At 38.0% G+C, this 19,401-nt stretch overlaps 1 protein-coding gene across 5 annotated transcripts in view; it reads right to left on the minus strand.

The window, feature by feature from the left end:
- The window catches only part of ACACB (acetyl-CoA carboxylase beta), a 159,948-nt gene that overhangs the window by 45,067 nt on the left and 95,480 nt on the right, over positions 1-19,401 (minus strand). For 2 of the 5 annotated variants that reach the window (XM_063454676.1, XM_063454680.1), the window contains 14 exons: positions 17,967-18,112; positions 17,523-17,673; positions 14,707-14,841; positions 13,422-13,568; positions 13,098-13,286; positions 12,884-12,984; positions 12,130-12,218; positions 10,683-10,807; positions 9,932-10,045; positions 8,854-8,967; positions 8,096-8,185; positions 7,080-7,198; positions 5,209-5,232; positions 1,081-1,128 (listed from right to left, as the gene is read on the minus strand). In XM_063454676.1, coding sequence (XP_063310746.1) covers positions 1,081-1,128; positions 5,209-5,232; positions 7,080-7,198; positions 8,096-8,185; positions 8,854-8,967; positions 9,932-10,045; positions 10,683-10,807; positions 12,130-12,218; positions 12,884-12,984; positions 13,098-13,286; positions 13,422-13,568; positions 14,707-14,841; positions 17,523-17,673; positions 17,967-18,112 — 1,592 coding nt within the window. The remainder of the gene's footprint in view (positions 1-1,080; positions 1,129-5,208; positions 5,233-7,079; positions 7,199-8,095; positions 8,186-8,853; positions 8,968-9,931; positions 10,046-10,682; positions 10,808-12,129; positions 12,219-12,883; positions 12,985-13,097; positions 13,287-13,421; positions 13,569-14,706; positions 14,842-17,522; positions 17,674-17,966; positions 18,113-19,401) is intronic. The other 3 variants (XM_063454677.1, XM_063454678.1, XM_063454679.1) reach the window with 3 other exon arrangements.

Below are 19,401 nucleotides of genomic sequence, written 5' to 3' on the forward strand. Positions count from 1 at the left end.
TTCAATGGTAATCATGATAAAGTTGGTCCATCCTCCATCAGATTTTTGCCTAGAGCTATACTATGTACAGGTGACAAGGGGTGCATGCTGATTGGTTTACATGTAGGTTACAACCATGCCCTGGTCAAGTGTAGATGCCACTTGGCAATGTCCCCATCATGCGTTGCAGATGTCAATGCCAAGGAGTTAATATTCTTTGATCAGTAAACTCTGTAAGGAAAATGAATAGATGTATGTAATACCAGGACATTTCCGGCAGGAAATACAGAAGGGTACAGAAACAACCGCAAGCTGTTTTTAGCACAGAGACACACTGCACTAGTGTTTAAACTTAGGAGAATACATATCACCTGAACTTATTACTCCTAATACTCCCAACCACAAGCCCGGCACAGTGGGTCTCCAAGCAGGTCAGAATTACACTTTGAAGGTCACTTATAAAAACACACGGCACACCAGCTACAGAGACGCTATATATAGCTGTATATGTGCACAACTTTATTTATTTTCATTGTATCTTGCTTATATGTGAAAATAAGCTCCTTACTTTTATTGAACTTTCTTGCAATATATTATTTTGCATTTTAACCATTTTTTCTGTTCACAATTTTCTCTGTATATTTTCGTGTATACATTCTTTTGTAACTTTTTATTGCATCAAATGTATGCATTTACTATACTGTTGCGCTTTTTAGATACATTGTATGCACAGTTCCAGCAGAGGACCACAGACCTTCCAATAATCCCGATTTTGGCAGGACAGTCCAAATATTAGGGTTCTGTCCCACATTTGTTCCTTGGTGACCCGCTTCTGTGGACACATGGGAATTGTCCCCAAAAACCATAGCACGCATGATTAGACATGCTCACGCTATGCTAAGGGTAGTAGTATCATGCAACGAGGTTCCCTAGGTGGTCTGCCCTAATGGGCTGACCTGTGTGATTGTCAGGCAGTTTGGCGTGCATTATCTTGCCCTTTGATGTTCCAGATTCACGGATGCCAATGTTTTGGCGGGGGGAGTATGACACCACCATGCACAAAGCAAAGCATCAATTGGTGCAGAATGGTGCAGAGCTCACCACTGGGCTAGAGCAAAGGTTCCCAACCTTTTTTGGACCAAGTCACACCTTCAATGAGAAAAAAAGGATTTTATTTCTTAATATCCATCAGCAGCTATGAATGTCACAAGGTTAAAATGTAGAAATGCACACCTCTTAACCTGCAACTGGACGCTTTCATCCTAGCTCCCTGACAATCATGGTTATAAGCTCTGTCCTTTGCACATGGCAGTCAGCATAGAGAACGTATGATTTGGAAAGACTGCAAGCAATGTTGAATTGCTAGCAATCACAAATGCACTTATGGCAGCACAAATCACATCTATGTGTCACTATTTTAACATCAATTGTAAAGCCTTACCATCAGTACTAATGTTCCTATTGAATGGAATCAAACCCACACAACATGATTTTAAAGGGACACTATAGTCACCAGAACAACTACAGATTATTAAATTTGTTCTGGTGAGTAGAATCATTACCTTCAGGCTTTTTGCTGTAAACACTGTCTTTTAAGAGAAAATGCAGTGTTTACATTACAGCCTAGTGATAACTTCACTGACCACCCCTCAGATGGCTGTTAGAGATCCTTCCTGGGTCATGGCTGCCTAAAATGCATCCAAACATCCAAACATTCAGTATCTCCTCCCTCTGCATGCAGACACTGAACTTTCCTCATAGAGATTCATTGGTTGAATTAATCTCTATGAGGAGATGCTGATTGGTAAGGGCTGTGTTTGAATTGTGTTGGCTCTGCCCCTGATCTGCCTCCCTGTCAGTATCAGCCAATCCTATGGGGAAGCATTGTGATTGGATCAGGCCACTACTTCTGATGACGTCAGATGAAGTTCACAGGCAGATACAGCAGCTTCAGACTTGAATACAAGTAAGATTTTACGATATTTAAGGAGGCAAAGGGGGCTAGATAGTGGTTTTAACACTATAGGGTCAGAAATACATGTTTGTGTTCCTGACCCTATAGTGCTCCTTTAACTGTAAGCAAAAAGCTTTCCTAATAGAGCAGAGGTTGTTATTGTAGCAAAGTAGGGGCCAACTCCAGTTTGATTTGAAAAATATCATCAGCTGTCCACATCATTTTGTATATTTCGAAATACATAATATGTATATTTAAATTATCTCTTGCTTAGAAAAGAGCTGCTTTTCATCCAGCATTATAAGGGCCTTTATCTGTTGCTGTTAAAAATGATTCCTGTAACCACTGGTAAAGCATTGACAAAACCCTTTTTATACATGCAGTGAACCCTGCTGTGAATAGTAAGATAGCCAAATCTAGAGGATTTCACTAATACTGATCAGAAAATTTCCTTTAAAAAATAAATAAAAAAAATGATGGTGCATGATTGCCAGCAATCATATTGCTGTGTCCATTCATTCTAGAGAAGACCACTTTATATGTAATATTAACAAGATTTAGTGACAAACATTGCTTTATTTTTTTACCTTTTCCAGCAATAGAATACTTACAGATTCCTAACTGTATGCTTTAACTCTGGGTTTAGTTTGGGGATTTAGTCATTACAAACACAAGTATCACTTTGCATCATCTACCAAACCATTTAAGACATTGTCTGCTTCTGTCCATGCAAAAAAGGAACGCATAGATAGGGGCTGGTTTTGTGACCCAGAGAAAAGATACAGTAAAAACATCTGAATATTAACATGGATTTGTAAACTGTAGTTTTCATGTTATGTTTACATCAGATAGTGGAATCATCTTCATATGGCGCAGACATGTATAATGCTGTGTACCCTTCACTGCAACTTTGGCACAAACAGTAATCGTTAATGGTGAGTTACCCCAAACCCAGTGATGCTACAAATTGTAACTACCACCCTATTCAGCTAGTCTTTGCTGGAGTTATTGCATCTTGAATGAAGATGATTCCCTATACAGTACTGATATCCCCTGATCCTAAACAACAACACATGGGTTTGAGATAATATAAGCCAGCAGTGGCCAAAAATGTAGATCCCCAGATGTTGGATAACAACAAAACCCATAATGCTTTGCAGGACTTTAGAATGTCATCAAGAACAATGCAGTTCTAGAACATCTAGGAATCTACTGTAAGCGCGAACTCCATTCTTTCCATAGCCCTACAGTTACCTTTAAAAATGGCACTCTTACATATACATACAGACACAAGAAATAGGCACGTATAACCCATGCCAGCTGAAATAACCAATACCCTGTACTTCCTTTGTTATACTAAGAAGCAGATATATTTTTTTGTGTGAAAATCTCTAATAAAAATATAAATTGAAAAAAAATGGCACTCTTATAAAGAGCATTGAAATGATTCCTATGAGTGCTGAACCATAACAGCATCATTCAAATGACACTCTTAAAGGAACACAAACATATATTTCTGACCCTATAGTGTCCACCATCTGCCATTCTACTCTATAGAACAAATGCAATAAGCTGTAGTTGTTCTGGTGACTATAGTGTCCCTTTAACCATCACTGTGACACTACCACTGGACTAGACAGAGGCTCAAACATGAACATGAAGAAGTCACATTCGTCAGATGTTCTTAATTTGTTTTTCGGTTACTGGTGTGCCTGACATGTTAACTCAAGACTCTATGGACGTTGAAACAGAACTAAATATATGATCTTGGGAGGGTAAGCTGTACATTCATATGCCTCATAGATTTCATACACAACTACTCAAGCTGTACATACTGCTGTCTCACCTGGACACTATCTCACTGTTAAATGGCCACACTAAATTATTTGCCTACTTCATACCTGCATCAGCTATCTAATCAAAATGATAAATGCCAGTAGTACGATTGAACATGCAATGCCTGTAAATACTTCCCTTATTAAACTCAGCATGTGACAAAAAGTCATTTGATATGGTTTACTGATTTTTTAGTTTATAAGCCAAAATACTCGCTAGGATAAACAAATCTCCCCATCCTTGATGTTCAAAGATCACATAAGAGTTATTTTTACCCGTTTGAGCTCAGATGACTCGAGGAACACATTGTAAATGTATGTAAATTATTGTATAATTATTAAATTGTTATGGATTTATAAATTTTCGTTATTCCTTCATCTCCTTTTCTTCCATTCATAGTGAGCATTTGATTATATGTGATTTATTTGTTTAAATACAGAATTTCTAACATTTATTGTTTGCATTATACTAAAATATTTCTGCTGCAGATTGTATACATGCTTTTTATGTGCTTCTCCCTTATTTAAATATATTATATTATTATTATTGAAAATATAGCATTAATTACACAAGGGGAATTACATAGCATACATTTGTATTTACATTGTTACCTATCCAAGGTAACTAGAGGCAGGAAATGGAAACTATTCATATCTATTATGTTGACAGGATTATAGAGAGCTGGACAATAAAACAATTAGTCTGTTGCATAATCAGCTAGGAAACATGTTATTTACATTGTAATGCTTGCAACCCCCTGCTAGGAACCAGCAGAGGGAGAAGCATTCATTCTACATCTGACAGTTTGGATTTTAATCTTTTCATGAAATTAACAGCTCTAATCCCTCATCAGAGATTATTATCATTGTTCAATGGTATTAACATTAGGAGAAAGATTATATTAGTACTAAGAGTCCCATTAAGCAGTGGTGTGGAACTGCAGTTGTCCAGATGTTCTCTGATAGTTTATGGAGGACTGAAGATTCTGAGAGTTGTAGTCCATCTGGATGGGATGCAGTTTGACACGTCTGCATTCTGGGAGGATGCTAAAGGTTACACTACAGTTCTCTTTCACTAACAGAATAGCTAGTAGTAGATGGAAGGCCAGTGATCTTTTATTTGCAGCTACCGTATTTTAATACACTGACCCAGTTTGACATCTCACCCACGTCAACATGTTATTCTGGCAGTGAAACATTCCCACTGTAATTGCAAAACAAGGAGCAAAGCTCAGCTATTAGAGCAGCAGATCTATCGCAAACAAGGGACTCCAAGGACAAAAGTCATTATTAGAGATGATTTCAATGAAGTCACGATAAGCTTTAGGATGTTCAAACATAGCTTAAAAGCAAAAGCAGAAAGCAGAAATAACAGCAGCATTGTAAGAGATGAATGGAGATATCCCCCATGCTCTAAGAATTAGAATTCTGCTCTCATACCTGCTCAGTGTAGGGCTGATCTCTCTGTAATTAAATGGGCAAATAACAGGACAGTGAGTGTTACATGGAATCTAGCAGTCTAAAAGACTCTTTACATACTAAACTCTAATGGTTACCGCAAGAACCTACTCTTTTTAATGCACCTTGGTGCTTATGGTTCCTTTCACTTTGCAGACTTCAGAGATCTGAATAACAGAAGAGATCTAACATACATATTTTAAAAAAAAGAGTGTCGGTGTGCTAGCTATATATAATCCATTAATAGTCACCTTGGCAGATATAAGGATATGATTACATTTGCCAATGTGATGTCCTAAGAATTGGTAGTTAGTGGTCTGCAAGTTTGGGGAAAAACTTGCATCAATTGGGATGCACTTTTTAAATGATGTTCCATATCATGCATTATTAACCCTTAGGTGTTTGACCTGCACATTTTATTTATCATCACCTGCACTTTTTCTCTTCCCTGAAAATAATATCAATTATAGTTCTTTTCTCAACCCACCATTATACACTACACTGAAAGTTTCAGGAATTGGCCAAGATTTGTAAATTTTGGGCTAAAATAGTCAAGCTGGAGAAATAACCAATATATTTTCCAATTCAGCTAAATTGGTCTAAAATGTGAAATTCTCTGCCCAATACCATTCATGTTTTAATAAGAAAAATCAATATACAGCTTTGCTTTTCAATGTCGGGTTAGATGTCCTTCTGCTTCTCATGAACCGTTTTATCTAAAACAAATGGAATTCTAATGAAGTTAAAAAAGACTAAGCAAAGAAGCTCTGCTATTATATAATATTATTTTGTTGTGACCCTTTAATCAGTCACTTAGACACTCACAGAGAGATACTCATGCAGGGTTATTTACTAAAGTGAGAGTTCAAAGTGAATTTCAAATTTAAGACCAAAAAAGCTGTATTAGAAAAATTCTCTAAGTCAGCGATACTTACAGTTTGGCTACTTTGGAGTAAAATTAGAAATTTACTTTGAATTCTCACTTAAGTGAATAACCCTGATGGGATCACAATAATTACCTTTGTTAGTTTTTTTTGTATGCTTCCCCTCCTTTTTCATGGGTAACATAACCCCGCGACTCAATTACTGTAGGTGTGATCAAGTTTTCCTTTGGGTTTACGCCCCAGAGGTATACAGAAACTAGCAACACCCCTGATAGGATCTGACCCCTCTCATTCCCCCACATGACCCCAGTTTCCCATGCCAATGGGGGCCAGTAAGATAAAATAATAAAAAAAAAAATAATCTGTGAGTAGAGCCGTCAATAAGGTGACTGCAGAGGCACTATGACCACTATTAACTTACGTAGCAAAAAACGGCATGACAGTCATTTATGGGATAATTCCACCAGAACCCACTGACCAGAAAGAGAGCCTCTTTATGTGCTCTGGGATTGCAACTGCTGATGGAACATATTGATATATAGATTTATATGGAGATTTCTTCCAGTCTGTATTGGCCCCGATATAAAGACTGTACATGTACTGCATTTCCCCAGACACAGCTACACTGCTAATTTACTTCTATCACATTTCACTAAAAGCCTGTAAGATTCAAATGATGTGAAATATCTCAATGAGACATTTAATTCAATAACTATTAGTACTGTCCTGTAACTAAATACTGGTCTGGGTACAGAATCATTGAATGTGATCTCCCATGCTCACTGATCTTCTAGATTCCTGACTATAAGCCCAGAGACAGATGATTTGCCAAAGCAGAGAGCTGGTGTCCATGCTTTAATCAAACAGCCTAAACACATGAACATTCTTGTAACAGCCCGCTCAGCACTTCATGTGACATGTGCACAAGGCAACAAGCTATATAGAGCAGCCTTCATTGCTATACCGTACCTGTTTGGGTGAGAAGATGGCAACATAAACTGGAATTCCACCACACATGTTCCATCCAGGAGCTGGTGGTGCTGCAAGCTGTTTAATTCATAGGCAATATACCCTCTTCTTACATATACCTATAAGGAAAAGACAGACACGTCACTCTTCAGATTAATTACAATACAAATCTTTCCAATATCCAGTTAGCTACATTCGTTGCCTTCTCTCTTACAGCATATAGATTCAATTGGTATTTAGTGGATAATGGAAGAAAAAGATGTCTGTAATCTACTATACAGATGTATTTGATTTATAACACGGACTGCACCCTTCCACGTGAATAAGCCGTAGGATCATTGCCAGTATTAAAACTTTCAAGTTTACAACTGGACTGCAGCATGCAGATCATGTGTAGGCCACACAGAAAGCGATGATAAGATGCTAGATTACGATACAAGCAATTCATACATCACTGTGATCGGCATGTTTTGACTGAGCTTCTATTTTTTAACAGTTGTTTTTATCTCAAAAAGACTCGAGGATCACAAATTAAATCGGTATAAAACTGTATTAGTAATACCAATGCAAGGATCAACTGGAAATACATAGATAAGAACAGAGTGAGAGTAACAAAAATGTAAATAATGTTTGCATAGGAAAATACTTCTAGAAATAGGAAAAAATAGGGGGGGGGGAATAATAGGAAAAAATAGGGGGGAAATAATATAAGGAAAGCATTACCTGCAAGAAATTACTTGATTTCAATTCCTGAGCAGTTACCTAACCAGCTGTCACGGATCCATATCAATATATATATTATTAGCAATAAAAGGCCCATGGGTTAAAGAGAATCAGTATTCGCAGTATTAGGTGGCAAAACGGCAGCCCTATGACCAAAAACGGCAGTCTAGTTGTGCCTGAGAAACTATCATGTGAAAACTGTACTAGAACTAAACCAATATATTCAGCAAATATTCTTAATAAATGGTAATGAATGCAACAAAGAATAAAGAGAACCAGCAATTTGTCCTTACCTCCAAAGCAGCCATGCGAACAACCTGATTATTGTGATAGAAGAAGTTTGGGAGGACGTCAAAAATGGAGGTTTCAGAAAGGATGAGTTTCTAGAAAGCCAATACAGGAATAAGCAGTTAGCCATTATGGTATAGTAAATGCTAAGTAGTATGGATTTATACTGCTTAAGGGAGCAAGAGAGACCTGGAATGTACAGAACAATACATTTTTTCCATCAAAGAATCATTTCCTTGTTCTCTAGGGTTTATTGATAAAGTCACTATCTCAGAATTCCAAAGAAAAATTATGACAGAACATAATGCCACCAGCTGAGCCCATCCAGGGTGCCGACAACAAATGCTCAGATTGACGCCACTTATTAGTTCTTCAGGAAAGACATTTGTAAGTTTAAATACTGAATTACTAATTCAGTTAATCTACGGTTTTAGGTATTTAAAATTAGTGTTCAATTTGCACATTACCTTGACCGATCCCAGTCTTTAGCTCACACCCTCTACTTTTAAAACCTTTTTTTTTTTTTCATAACTATTCCTTCTTTTGTTCACTAAACCATATATTTGAGGGTATTAATAATGCATTCTCTCTCCCTTCTTCCAACAAGTGTATTTAAAGAAATCAGGGCCATATATGTTGCAAACACGGCTTAAATAATCAGTTCATCGGACCAGGGAGTCACTGCTCCACTAGCATACACTGTGCGGCACATTCTAGTTTATAAAAACATTTAAAAACACTAATTTCTAAGTAGAACATATACCTTTAGGTTTTCTGGACAAAACTGATGTCCATAGAGGTCTATGGCAGACAGGAAAATGGATTCCACTTGATTGTGTCTCAGTTCATACGAAGGGAGATGAGAAGCGATCAAAACCTAGAAGAAAGGCAGTCTTGTAAATTGATGCTTTTTCCAGTATTATAAACTTAAATCAGCTTTAAAACTTACAAACATGTTGATATCTATAAAACGTAGAATTAAACTAAATTGCCAAATGCAATCTCGAAGGCTACATGTGTTTTCCCACAATAATGGGATTATGTGTGATGACTGGAAAAGAACATGAAAGCCAATTAGTTGCTGATAGTTATTTTCTGGATGTAAAAATAAAATAAAATAAAAAAGTCCCTAAACTTGTTGCATCACATAAATTATATTATATATGATTTATAAGATAAACTCCAGTATACTAAATCAATCAACTATATTAATTAAACGTGTGCAAAAAAGATTTGGAGATCTTAATCGTTTTTCTGGTCCAAATCTTTAAAAATAAAAATTAATTAACCAGAATTTTTTTTTTTCCCCAATTTTTAATTAAGAATGTAATTCAACATATTGCTTTGGGGCCATTATATATCTATCTTAATGTATATATATAAAAAATAAAATAACAGGTTTATTATAGTAATATACTTCTATAGTACTCAGAATAGGGAAAATCTAGAACGGCAATCGGTGGGTCTGGCAATTGGGATTGCCACAAGAAATACAAAACATATTGTGATTTCTACATACCTGCTGTATTTATTAATGATTTTAGTTATTCTGAATAAATTACATTTAATACGAAATTATGTTAGATCCTGTGATAGAATCTCTACCTTTAAAACTATTGAAAATATATAGATGCAGGCTGCATTTATTGCAATTAGTACATTTCGGCACATGCATGTACAGTGTACAGAATATGTAAGTATTTCCAAGATCTGTTCTAATGACAAAACCTGGACCTCTGGAATGACTTGTGGATCCAACTAAGAACCACTGCAATAGACATATAACTAAAACCATTCCATGAAAACATGTTCTAAAAGAGAAATGAGCCTTGGTAGCTTACCTGTCGTGCTCTAAGGGCAACCTTCGAGTGTTCGGTTTTACTCAGTTGAGTCAGTTCATTAAGAATGGCCATTAACTCGTCTGTAAGTGTCGGGTCGCGTCCACAAAGCTGATCCTTGGGGAGCAGATATTATCAGAAGCAATTCATAAAAAAACAACGTGTTCACTCAAAACAATGAAGTGCTCAAAATGTTCAAAGGAAAATCATCATGCAGATACAGCAGTGTCATATTAGTTACATTATAAAATAATGCTGATGGCAGTTTTCATGAGTTGCTGATCTCTTTGTAATTGATCCTTTCAGGAAGTATCTGCAGGTCATTTTTAATTCACTATTCGTGCAGGCTGAAGCTGACTAAGTAATTTCTCTGCATTATGTACACAATACATTAAAGATATACATAAAAACCGACACATTTAAAATAAAGAAAATGTACACTATTTAAACTTGCAAAAACCCATTCTTTACGGTGATAATCACAATGTGTTCAACTTCTCTAGCTGCCATCACCTTATCCTGAGCTGTGCTTAATGAGGACAACAAGGGTTTCTGGGAGTTTTAGCTCCCATGAGATGAACTACAATCCCCAGAAGTCTGAAAATCATTTACAGCAGGACGTATGCAAAAAAAAAAAAAAAAAAAAAGGAAACAAAAGCATGTTGGCTGGAGCAGGTTTCATGGATTAATACGATTTTTATTTTTGCTATTCTAACAGATAAGTGCTATGTTTAGGTTTACTTGACATACTTACAATTAACATGGTAACTAACAGGTTCTTCTTGGCCACCTGTGCGTGGGAGAAGATGCACTCAAGAACTGGCGTCATATCTGGCTTGTATTGTTCCCGGACATTAATAACACACTTGTCATAGTGAGCTAATCAGACAGTAAACATATATATAGTAAGTGCTATAACGTCTGTATACATGTACACGGCTTGATCAGGTTAATCCAACAAAAATTAGATAGCCCAGATTGGAAGCTCCCATGTCAGACAGTTTTTACCCTCCAAACTTATTAAATGACTCCAAAGTTTGTCTTGCACATTTTATTAAAAGAACATGCCAATCACCATAACCACTATAGTCATCCTCAGTGATATGGTGCCAGGAGTGCCCTGGAGTCCTCCAAAAGCAATTTGTGAAAGGAGACGCCAGATATGTTCACTGAGCTAAGCATGGGTGATACAGGGCTGCACTCACTGTCTAGGAGTGCTCAACTCACTCTCTCAGCCAATGAGCATAGCCCTGCGCTCCCCTGATTAACTCAACAGAGAAGAATCAGCAAGAATAACCTGGATGCAGGGGCTGCATCTTTGTGCACCTGTTGGGACTCCGGTAATAGTTTGACATGTTTCTCTAAGAGGGGGCCAGGGCACTCCAGGCACCAAAACTACAGCACGTTAAAGTTAAGTGCTTGGAGATTTCCTTTAAAATGTTATACACATGCAAGTGGTGTTTATTCAAGTACTGAATCTGACATTCTAATTTCCATCAATTTTAACTGTATGAACACTACAAATAACATAAGCAACAATAAGAGAGCACTGTGGTGGGAATGTTAGAAGTGGTACAGTGTAAAATCAGTTACAATGTATATTAAGTTTCAGCTTTAAAGGGGCACTATAGTAACCAAAACAACTTTAACTCAATTCCATTCTCAGCCATTGAGGAGTTAAATCACTTTTGTTTCTGTCTATGCAGACATAGCCACACCTTCCCTGGCTGTGACTCTCACAGCCTGCATGAAAAACAAAATGGTTTCATTTTCAATCAGATGTTAACTTGCTTTATACGTTTTTATCTCTTGCTCTGTAAATTGAACTTTAATCACACACAGGAGACTCCTGCAAGGTCTGGCCAGCTACTAACAGTGCAGGAGATAAAAAATTAGACATTAAACAGACTGTGCAATAAAGGAAGTATAAACATTCAATATCACTTTACAGGAAGTTATTAGGAAGGCTGTGTAAGTAACATGCAGGGAGGTGTGACTAGGGTGCATAAACAAAGTGATTTAACTCCTAAATTACAGAAAATTGAGCAGTGAGACTGCGGGGGCATGATCTAAACACCAAAACTGTTTAATTAAGCTGAAGTTGTTTTGGTGACTATAGTGTCCCTTTAAAATAGTTGCAAGGCGGTTTCAACACCAGGTGTTATTCAGCTTATAGTCTTGAGGGAATGTGAGTTACTTACAATGTTGAAATTGTGTTTCTACTTGTAAGTATTTTCTAAGTAAATCAAGTACAACTGATTTCATGTAACCTCGAATCCCACTGCGGTATCTGCAAGACAAGATAAAAACGAGTTAACCCAATGGTATAAATACAACCACAAGTTGTTTTTTTTTTGTGTGATAATTTTCAAATTGTTTGATATGTAGAAAAGAGAAGTTTGAAGTACACTGAGGACACTTAGCTCTTCCAGAAAAGAGATAGATACAATCTCACCAACTAATGAGAACAGGGAGAGGGGAAGGAAGGCAAGTGAAAATAAAATATTTTTTAAAGTATATATGTTACATTGTAAGGGGATGCACATGTATGTTTTAGTTTTAACCAACACAAAATATACCGGTTGTTAGAGATAATATGCATTCCACAAATACTGCTTGAGTCTTCAAACAGGTTAAGTATATTTAAAAACAAGCCTAACTTGATAATCTGTAAGTATTAGCAAATGCATTGGTTGCTAGCTACGGTAAGAAACATTGTAATAAGTCACATAAAGTAACATATTACATTTGCTAAATAAACTTCAAGATCATTTATGTATGCTATCAATCACGTTTAAAATCCCTTGCCTGCGAATAATATATTAATTTATTTCCAGCTCGGCATAGATATCAAAGATACCAAATGTGCATAATTTTAGAAATATTTTACATTATCAACGTTGAAATGCTTAATGAAGTTATAACATGTCAAATGAACTTTCCCAACCTTCTCACCTCTGTACAAGCTGGACGATGCTCTGAGTGTTCATGAAAAATACTTCCCGATCGGCTTTCCTCTGCAAGGTAGCTGCATGGCTGTCTAGAATGTTGGCAATCTGATGGAACAAACACGGTGATCAGTTTTCAGTACAATATGTATTTTTTAAAATAGAACAGTTAGTCTACAAAAGGGTACAATGTGCTCACAGACACTGCAATCCAAACATACCTGCTGGCTGGGGAACTGGCAAAGAACAGAGGTGATGTTGCTGGCATATTGAGCCATCACCTTGCGTATAGATTTTTCCACAGGAGGTGGAATTCTGGTGGACACACTGGTCATGATCTCTTGAAGCTCCAGGAGAGGAAGAGATGGGTCCCGTAGGGTCTTCATCAGCTTGTGTACCCATTCCTTTAGCTACAATGTAGCAATACCAAGTTAAAGTAACAAGCAGGAGATACAGCTTAACGTGACTAACATTTTATTTATTTGAACTATAAATATGTGCATTATTTAAATAATGAATTTGGTGAGCATTCTGGTTCTCCTCACCTTGGCTGTGAAGTAGGGCTCAGGCAAGCAGTAACCATTCATCACATTGACCAGATTATCCAGCACATTGTGAAACACCTGATGAAGCTTCTCTCCAATTATTGGAAGTGTCTGCTGTGGGCGGAGATCTCCAGTGTACAGCTCAGTCTGGATACACAAGTAGTAAGCCATCAGTATTTGGACAGCAATTAAGAAACAATAAAATATGGCAGCCATCCAATCGCCACACGACTGAGCAAGATTAATGTAATTTCAAGCTAACTCTCCTTAAAACAATCCGTTAGTGAGTGAATGCAGTTTGCAGTCCATATGAGGGCTTTATGATACAACCAGCCAATATAATATCTTATCACCTATACTGCTATATAAGTTACCTTTATGCAAGATAACGCTATTTCTACTATTAAACAAAACAGACTTAAAATCCACTACCACTACTACTCCATCAGCACCAACAGGATTATATGAATATAAAGAAATAAAACATCCCCTCTGATAATACGTCCTGGAGCTACCCCTAAGATGTGCAGGATTGAGGCAAAGCTAATAAAGAGATCAGTCACTAGGCATGCTGTGTGGGAGAATGAGGAACCACAGAGTAAGGGCTTAATGGATGGTGTGCTGCAGGGACTGAAGGCATTACTTTAATGGGGGCAAAACAAGGCCCACCACACTAGCATCCACTGAGGATTTCAATTATGAGAGTAATACAATAAAAGAATGGGCCAGAGGGTCCCACCTAATAGAACCTTCTACCCGTACAGTCATCTATTGTAGCGTGGCTGCAGTATAGGATCTTCAGCATCTGTCTGATCTACAGAGAACTACAAGCAAAACACAGCAAGTAGACAGGGTGGGGATATGACTGAACATAATTTCCCCAAATCTCTCACCACTCGCAGCACTCTGCATAGAACTCCCTGTTAGACCAGCCATGCTACAATACTGGTGGGGGGTTGATGTTAAAGACACACAAGGGAAAAGAGGGGTTCAGAGACACATAAGGGAAGTCAAAAGACCCTGAAGGAGGGGACGGGAGATACAAACATGCAGGCGAGGAGAATGTGGAGTGGCACATGTTTAAAACATTTTTTTTTTACATTTCATAGAACGTATGGCTAATACATTTCCTCCCAGAAGCTATATATCCTAGCTACACCTCAGATTACCTTTTAATTTTAGCAGAAACAGAAGAATGCTTTAGGAAATGCACACAAGTAAACATGACTGTTTGATGCAGGCAATAAAAGTAAATTCAATGCATAGTTAGATGTTTAATACATGCCTGGTGGAGTTTAGATGGGTCATCCAAGTCAAGATGAGCCACTACACAGCCAGATTCCAGCACAGCGCCGGGACGCTTCACATAATGAATGACACCAGATTCCTGAACGAGGAGAGTCATCACCATCTTCATTACCTGCAGGAAGATTTATGTTATAATAACACCGTGACAGCTTCTTACTTACGGTTAATTGGGTCATGTGTTTTGTAAAAGGTAATTTAAGACAGACAAAACAGATGGATAGAAATTGTAGCCTCACTAATGATTTTCCAATATAATAATCGTACAACTGCAATGGAGAGTAAAGTGACATAACATTAAGCTTTAAGTGAGTTTACCAAGATCCTGTCTTACTGCACACAGTTACTTAAAGGGTTACTCCAACCTTCATGACCATTTTAAATCTGCTTTTAGGCACTTATGTGTCAGTTGGATAGTTCCACTTCAGATTATGTGACCTAGGCAGCCAGGAACTCTGTATGACTGAGGTATTAAAGTGGCTCTGTCACATTTTGGGGTCTCAGCATATTTTGCAAACACCTCCAACGGTGGCTTTGACACCTCCCTAATCTGTCCCCTTGTGGACGCTGCCATTTTCTTCCATGGGATACTCTTTAGTCCCCGTTGCTTCATTTGCCATGAACCAAAGTCAGTGCTGGTACACTAACACTTACAATTCAACACTGATGTGAATGGAAGATCCAGTAGGACCCTCTATAGACAATGGCTTTTTCCGTAGCTGTCTCTTGCGACAGCCAAGAGCTGTACAAAGCTTGGCAGCAGGAGCTCTGTCTTTTTGTCAAGCTTTGTTAAATGTAGGAAACATACAATAGACAAAGTAGACCCCTACGTTGTCTTATTGTATCTGTTAACCAGCGCTACGGAATCTGTTGGCGCTATATAAATGGCAATAATAATAATAATAATAATAATTAACCAAGCTGAAATTTCAGTGACATTCCAACACAGTCAATGTAAGTATTTAAAAAGATATTTGGGAAGGGGGGAAGGGATGACAGAGCCACTTTAATCTTCCCACCACAATGTTTGTTTCATTTCAAGATATATTTTTTACCATCATTGAATGATACACCCAGCCTATAATATCTTTCTGTTATAAAAGGATAGAATTGGTCTAGCCATATTAAGGGTTATTCCCTTACTCTTTTTGATTAAATACTGGGACACTCTAAGAGCCAAAACAACTTTACCTTAAAGGGTAACTCCAAGCACCACGACCAACTGACCAGTGCTTGGAAGTAGTCAAGGTGCTTGGTGTTTCTATGTACAGAGGTTCAGTATGATATGCTGCACAAACATAGATAATATAATAATAAGAGATGTAAAGCCACATCCGGCAGTCATAAGTACATCATTAGCCAGCCCAAAACATGAGGTCTATGCACACAGGGGCATTTATTATGATGCTCACTACCAGAGAATGATTGGCAGGATCGTTTAGCTGCCATTATTGGAGGCGCCTGGAGAACCAGGGAAGAGGACATATCATTGCAAAACCGTTTGCCCCATTACTGGAGAATGACACTCCTAAAACTTTCCATGAACATTCATTTAGAAATGTGATAAGGATGATATACGACATTTCACTCATTCTAGACCTAGGTCATTCCTATGTCATCCTCTCTTTTCTGTATGTTAACATGTACATTAATGTCATCCAATGGAGAATACACAGCGATCGAGAAATCACGGCACACCATTATGTAATTAAGATATCAGATCTATGTCACAGATGAGAGGCATGGGATTCAGCACATAATACAAAAATACATTTATTAAAGGATCACTATAGTGTCAGGAAAACAAAGCAGTTTTATAGATATAGTGCCCTGAGGGTGGCGCTGAAGGGGTTAAAAGCCCTTCAGCAGCTTACCTTATTCCAGCGCCGGGCTCTCTCGGCGCTGGTGACCTCTCCTCCCACGCCGACGTCAGCTCCCCCGTCCGACGTTAGCGGAGCCGAATGCGCATTGAAAGTGTCCATAGGAAAGCATTTCTCAATGGTTTCCTATGGACACTCTGCGCGATGGAGACATAATATGCCTCCAGCGTCGCAGATGCGCCTCTAGTGGCTGTCCGGAAGACAGCCACTAGAAGCTGGCTTAACCCCAAATGTAAACATAGCAGTTTCTCTGAAACGGCTAGGTTTGCATCGGAAGGGTTAAAACCTGAGGGACCTGGCACCCAGACCACTTCATTGAGCTGAAGTTGTCTGGGTGACTAAGGTGTCCCTTCAACTATAACCGCCAAGCAATCTGATAAAACCTTTTAATATGTAATATTTTTAAATATCATTGGAATATTAATATTATTAAATCACACCATTTATACAAACTATCAGTATATATCACAAAACTAAAAAATGGAAAATAGATATACGCCGGATTTAAAATCCAGTTTAATGTACTTCGAATTTATACCTGGATTTAACATCAAACCCCATTAACCCACAGCAGGAAATCGAACACTTCATAACTACAAAAAAATGGTATTTTATACATACAACTCACTCTATAACTAGCGGTAGCTAAAGGATTATTGGAGACAGCTCTGATGCATGCTTTTAAATAATGTTTAAGGATAACTGCTAATACAAAGCTTGTTGTTGTTTGCAACTTCCCTGATTTTCAGTCTTACAATAGGCTTCACAATTCCATTTTTTCCACATTTCCACATTTTTTTCTGTTGCTAACAGAATATGTAATATATAAGTAATTATAGAAACAGAAAGTTACCCATTGAGAATTTTAAATAAGCACAAAAATGATGAGCGATAATTTGGATTTCAGGAACGTTACCTCAATTTCAGCAAAGCATTCTCCTGCTTGAACATGGCATCCGTCTTCCACGGTGTACTGCAGCAATTTTCCAGTAGAGGGGGAACGAACAACAGTTGGGTCCTTTTCCTTTTCAAACACACAAGTCTTGTTTCCTATGGTTACACGGTATCTGTGGAATTGCAGGTTAAAAGAGCAAAATTACTTTCAGCAGGTCATAAATTTGTACACATTCATTAAGGATTTTCTTATATGTATGCATGCCATAACTGTTGGCTTTATTCCTATTTTCAGTTATACTTAGAATTGTAAACAGCTTAATTTAATGTGACCTGTTAAAATTGGAAGTCTGTTTTTTTATTTTTTTATTCCTAAAAGCGAGCAGGCAGATTACACAAACAGATAACATTAGGTTTCTGGGATATTCTGTGTCTTTTCAGAAATTCATCAAAACAGTTAACATACTTTTCTACTTCCTCTTTCATATAGGTGGTGTAGCTATTTCCATCGTAGGACAGCAGAAGACCTCCATCACTCAGACGATGGACATCTATCTCTATGTGAGAGTTATTCATGATGGTAACATAGGTGGTAAGGGATTGACGGGCTACCTGCATCAGAGGGGTACAGTATGGAAAAGAATGACACTGAACATTTAGAAAGATGGCACACCAAAAATGGCCACAAAAAGGGCTACAAAACGTTACAAGGTTTCATGCAGAGATTGTAGCATTCATCTTACATTTACAATATCATTACAGTAATGCTATTTATTTTACAATAACAGCAACAAACTAGAAGTGATCAGTCCCTTAGGGATAGAGTCTATTCTGATGCTTGTGCATAAATATAGTGTAACATAACTTCAAGCAACGACAAAAAAAACTGACATTCTGACAGTACTAAAAGCATTCTGATAATAGTAAAAGCAAGTGTGGCTCAATATTTTATTATGTTCATAAAAAAGACATATTTAAACATTTATTGTTATGTTAAACCTCATAATTGCAAACACTTTTAATGTTCTTTTCATGAACGGAACAATAAAAATGAATGCTTAATATGCAACAAAATTCAACGGAACCATGCTTCACTGTTCCAATAAAATAGAAAAAGTATAAAACACTCTAATGACGTCACCACACCATTGATGAAGAACCACAAAGGGGAGAACAAAAATATATTCCTTTATCCACATTATAGTGGATATATTGTTCTCTTCGGTGTTCAAAATTTAGTTTTTAGGAGGGCTGAGCTTGACCGCGAACGGACGCAACTCTGCATAGCTCCACACTATACGCTGTTAAAACGCCTGAAATTCTGTGTTCAAGCCCCCCGACACCCGATCACAGACATAAGCTGAGCACGTCTGGAAGCACCTTATGCCGTTTGTATACCCGGCGAAGGCGAACCGGCGGAACGCAGACCTCGGGCCCTACAGACCCACAACAGGCCTAGACTGGCAGGCACTGCCAGGCAGCTTTGAGCCTCCAGGGGATCCGGAGGGAGAAGACTTCCCTGCCAATTACTTACCTGTCCCAGCATCAATGGTCAGATGGTCCCAAAAGCCACCCCTGGACTCATCATCAGGGTCCAGGTACATTGGAGCCCTGCTGTGACAACCACCTCCTAAAATGGCGGGAGCAGCGGATCACAACCACACTAAGGTAACAGCAGACCCCGGCCACCTGACTTCCAACCAGAGCAGGTGCAGCAGCAAGGGGGGGACTCAGATGGGTCGGCCCTGGTCACACAACGGAACTTTCTTAATTTAGACACAGAGATCAAAAGCCTCTTAGCAATCAACTAGGCAGCCATTAAGGCAGACGTACAAGCAGTCACTGACAGGGTGAAGTCCTCAGAGGACGACAATTCAAACATTAAGCATGGACTGTCCTCA

Source organism: Pelobates fuscus, chromosome 5, assembly GCF_036172605.1.
Source record: "Pelobates fuscus isolate aPelFus1 chromosome 5, aPelFus1.pri, whole genome shotgun sequence".
In the NCBI taxonomy this organism is placed as follows: Eukaryota; Metazoa; Chordata; class Amphibia; order Anura; family Pelobatidae; genus Pelobates; species Pelobates fuscus.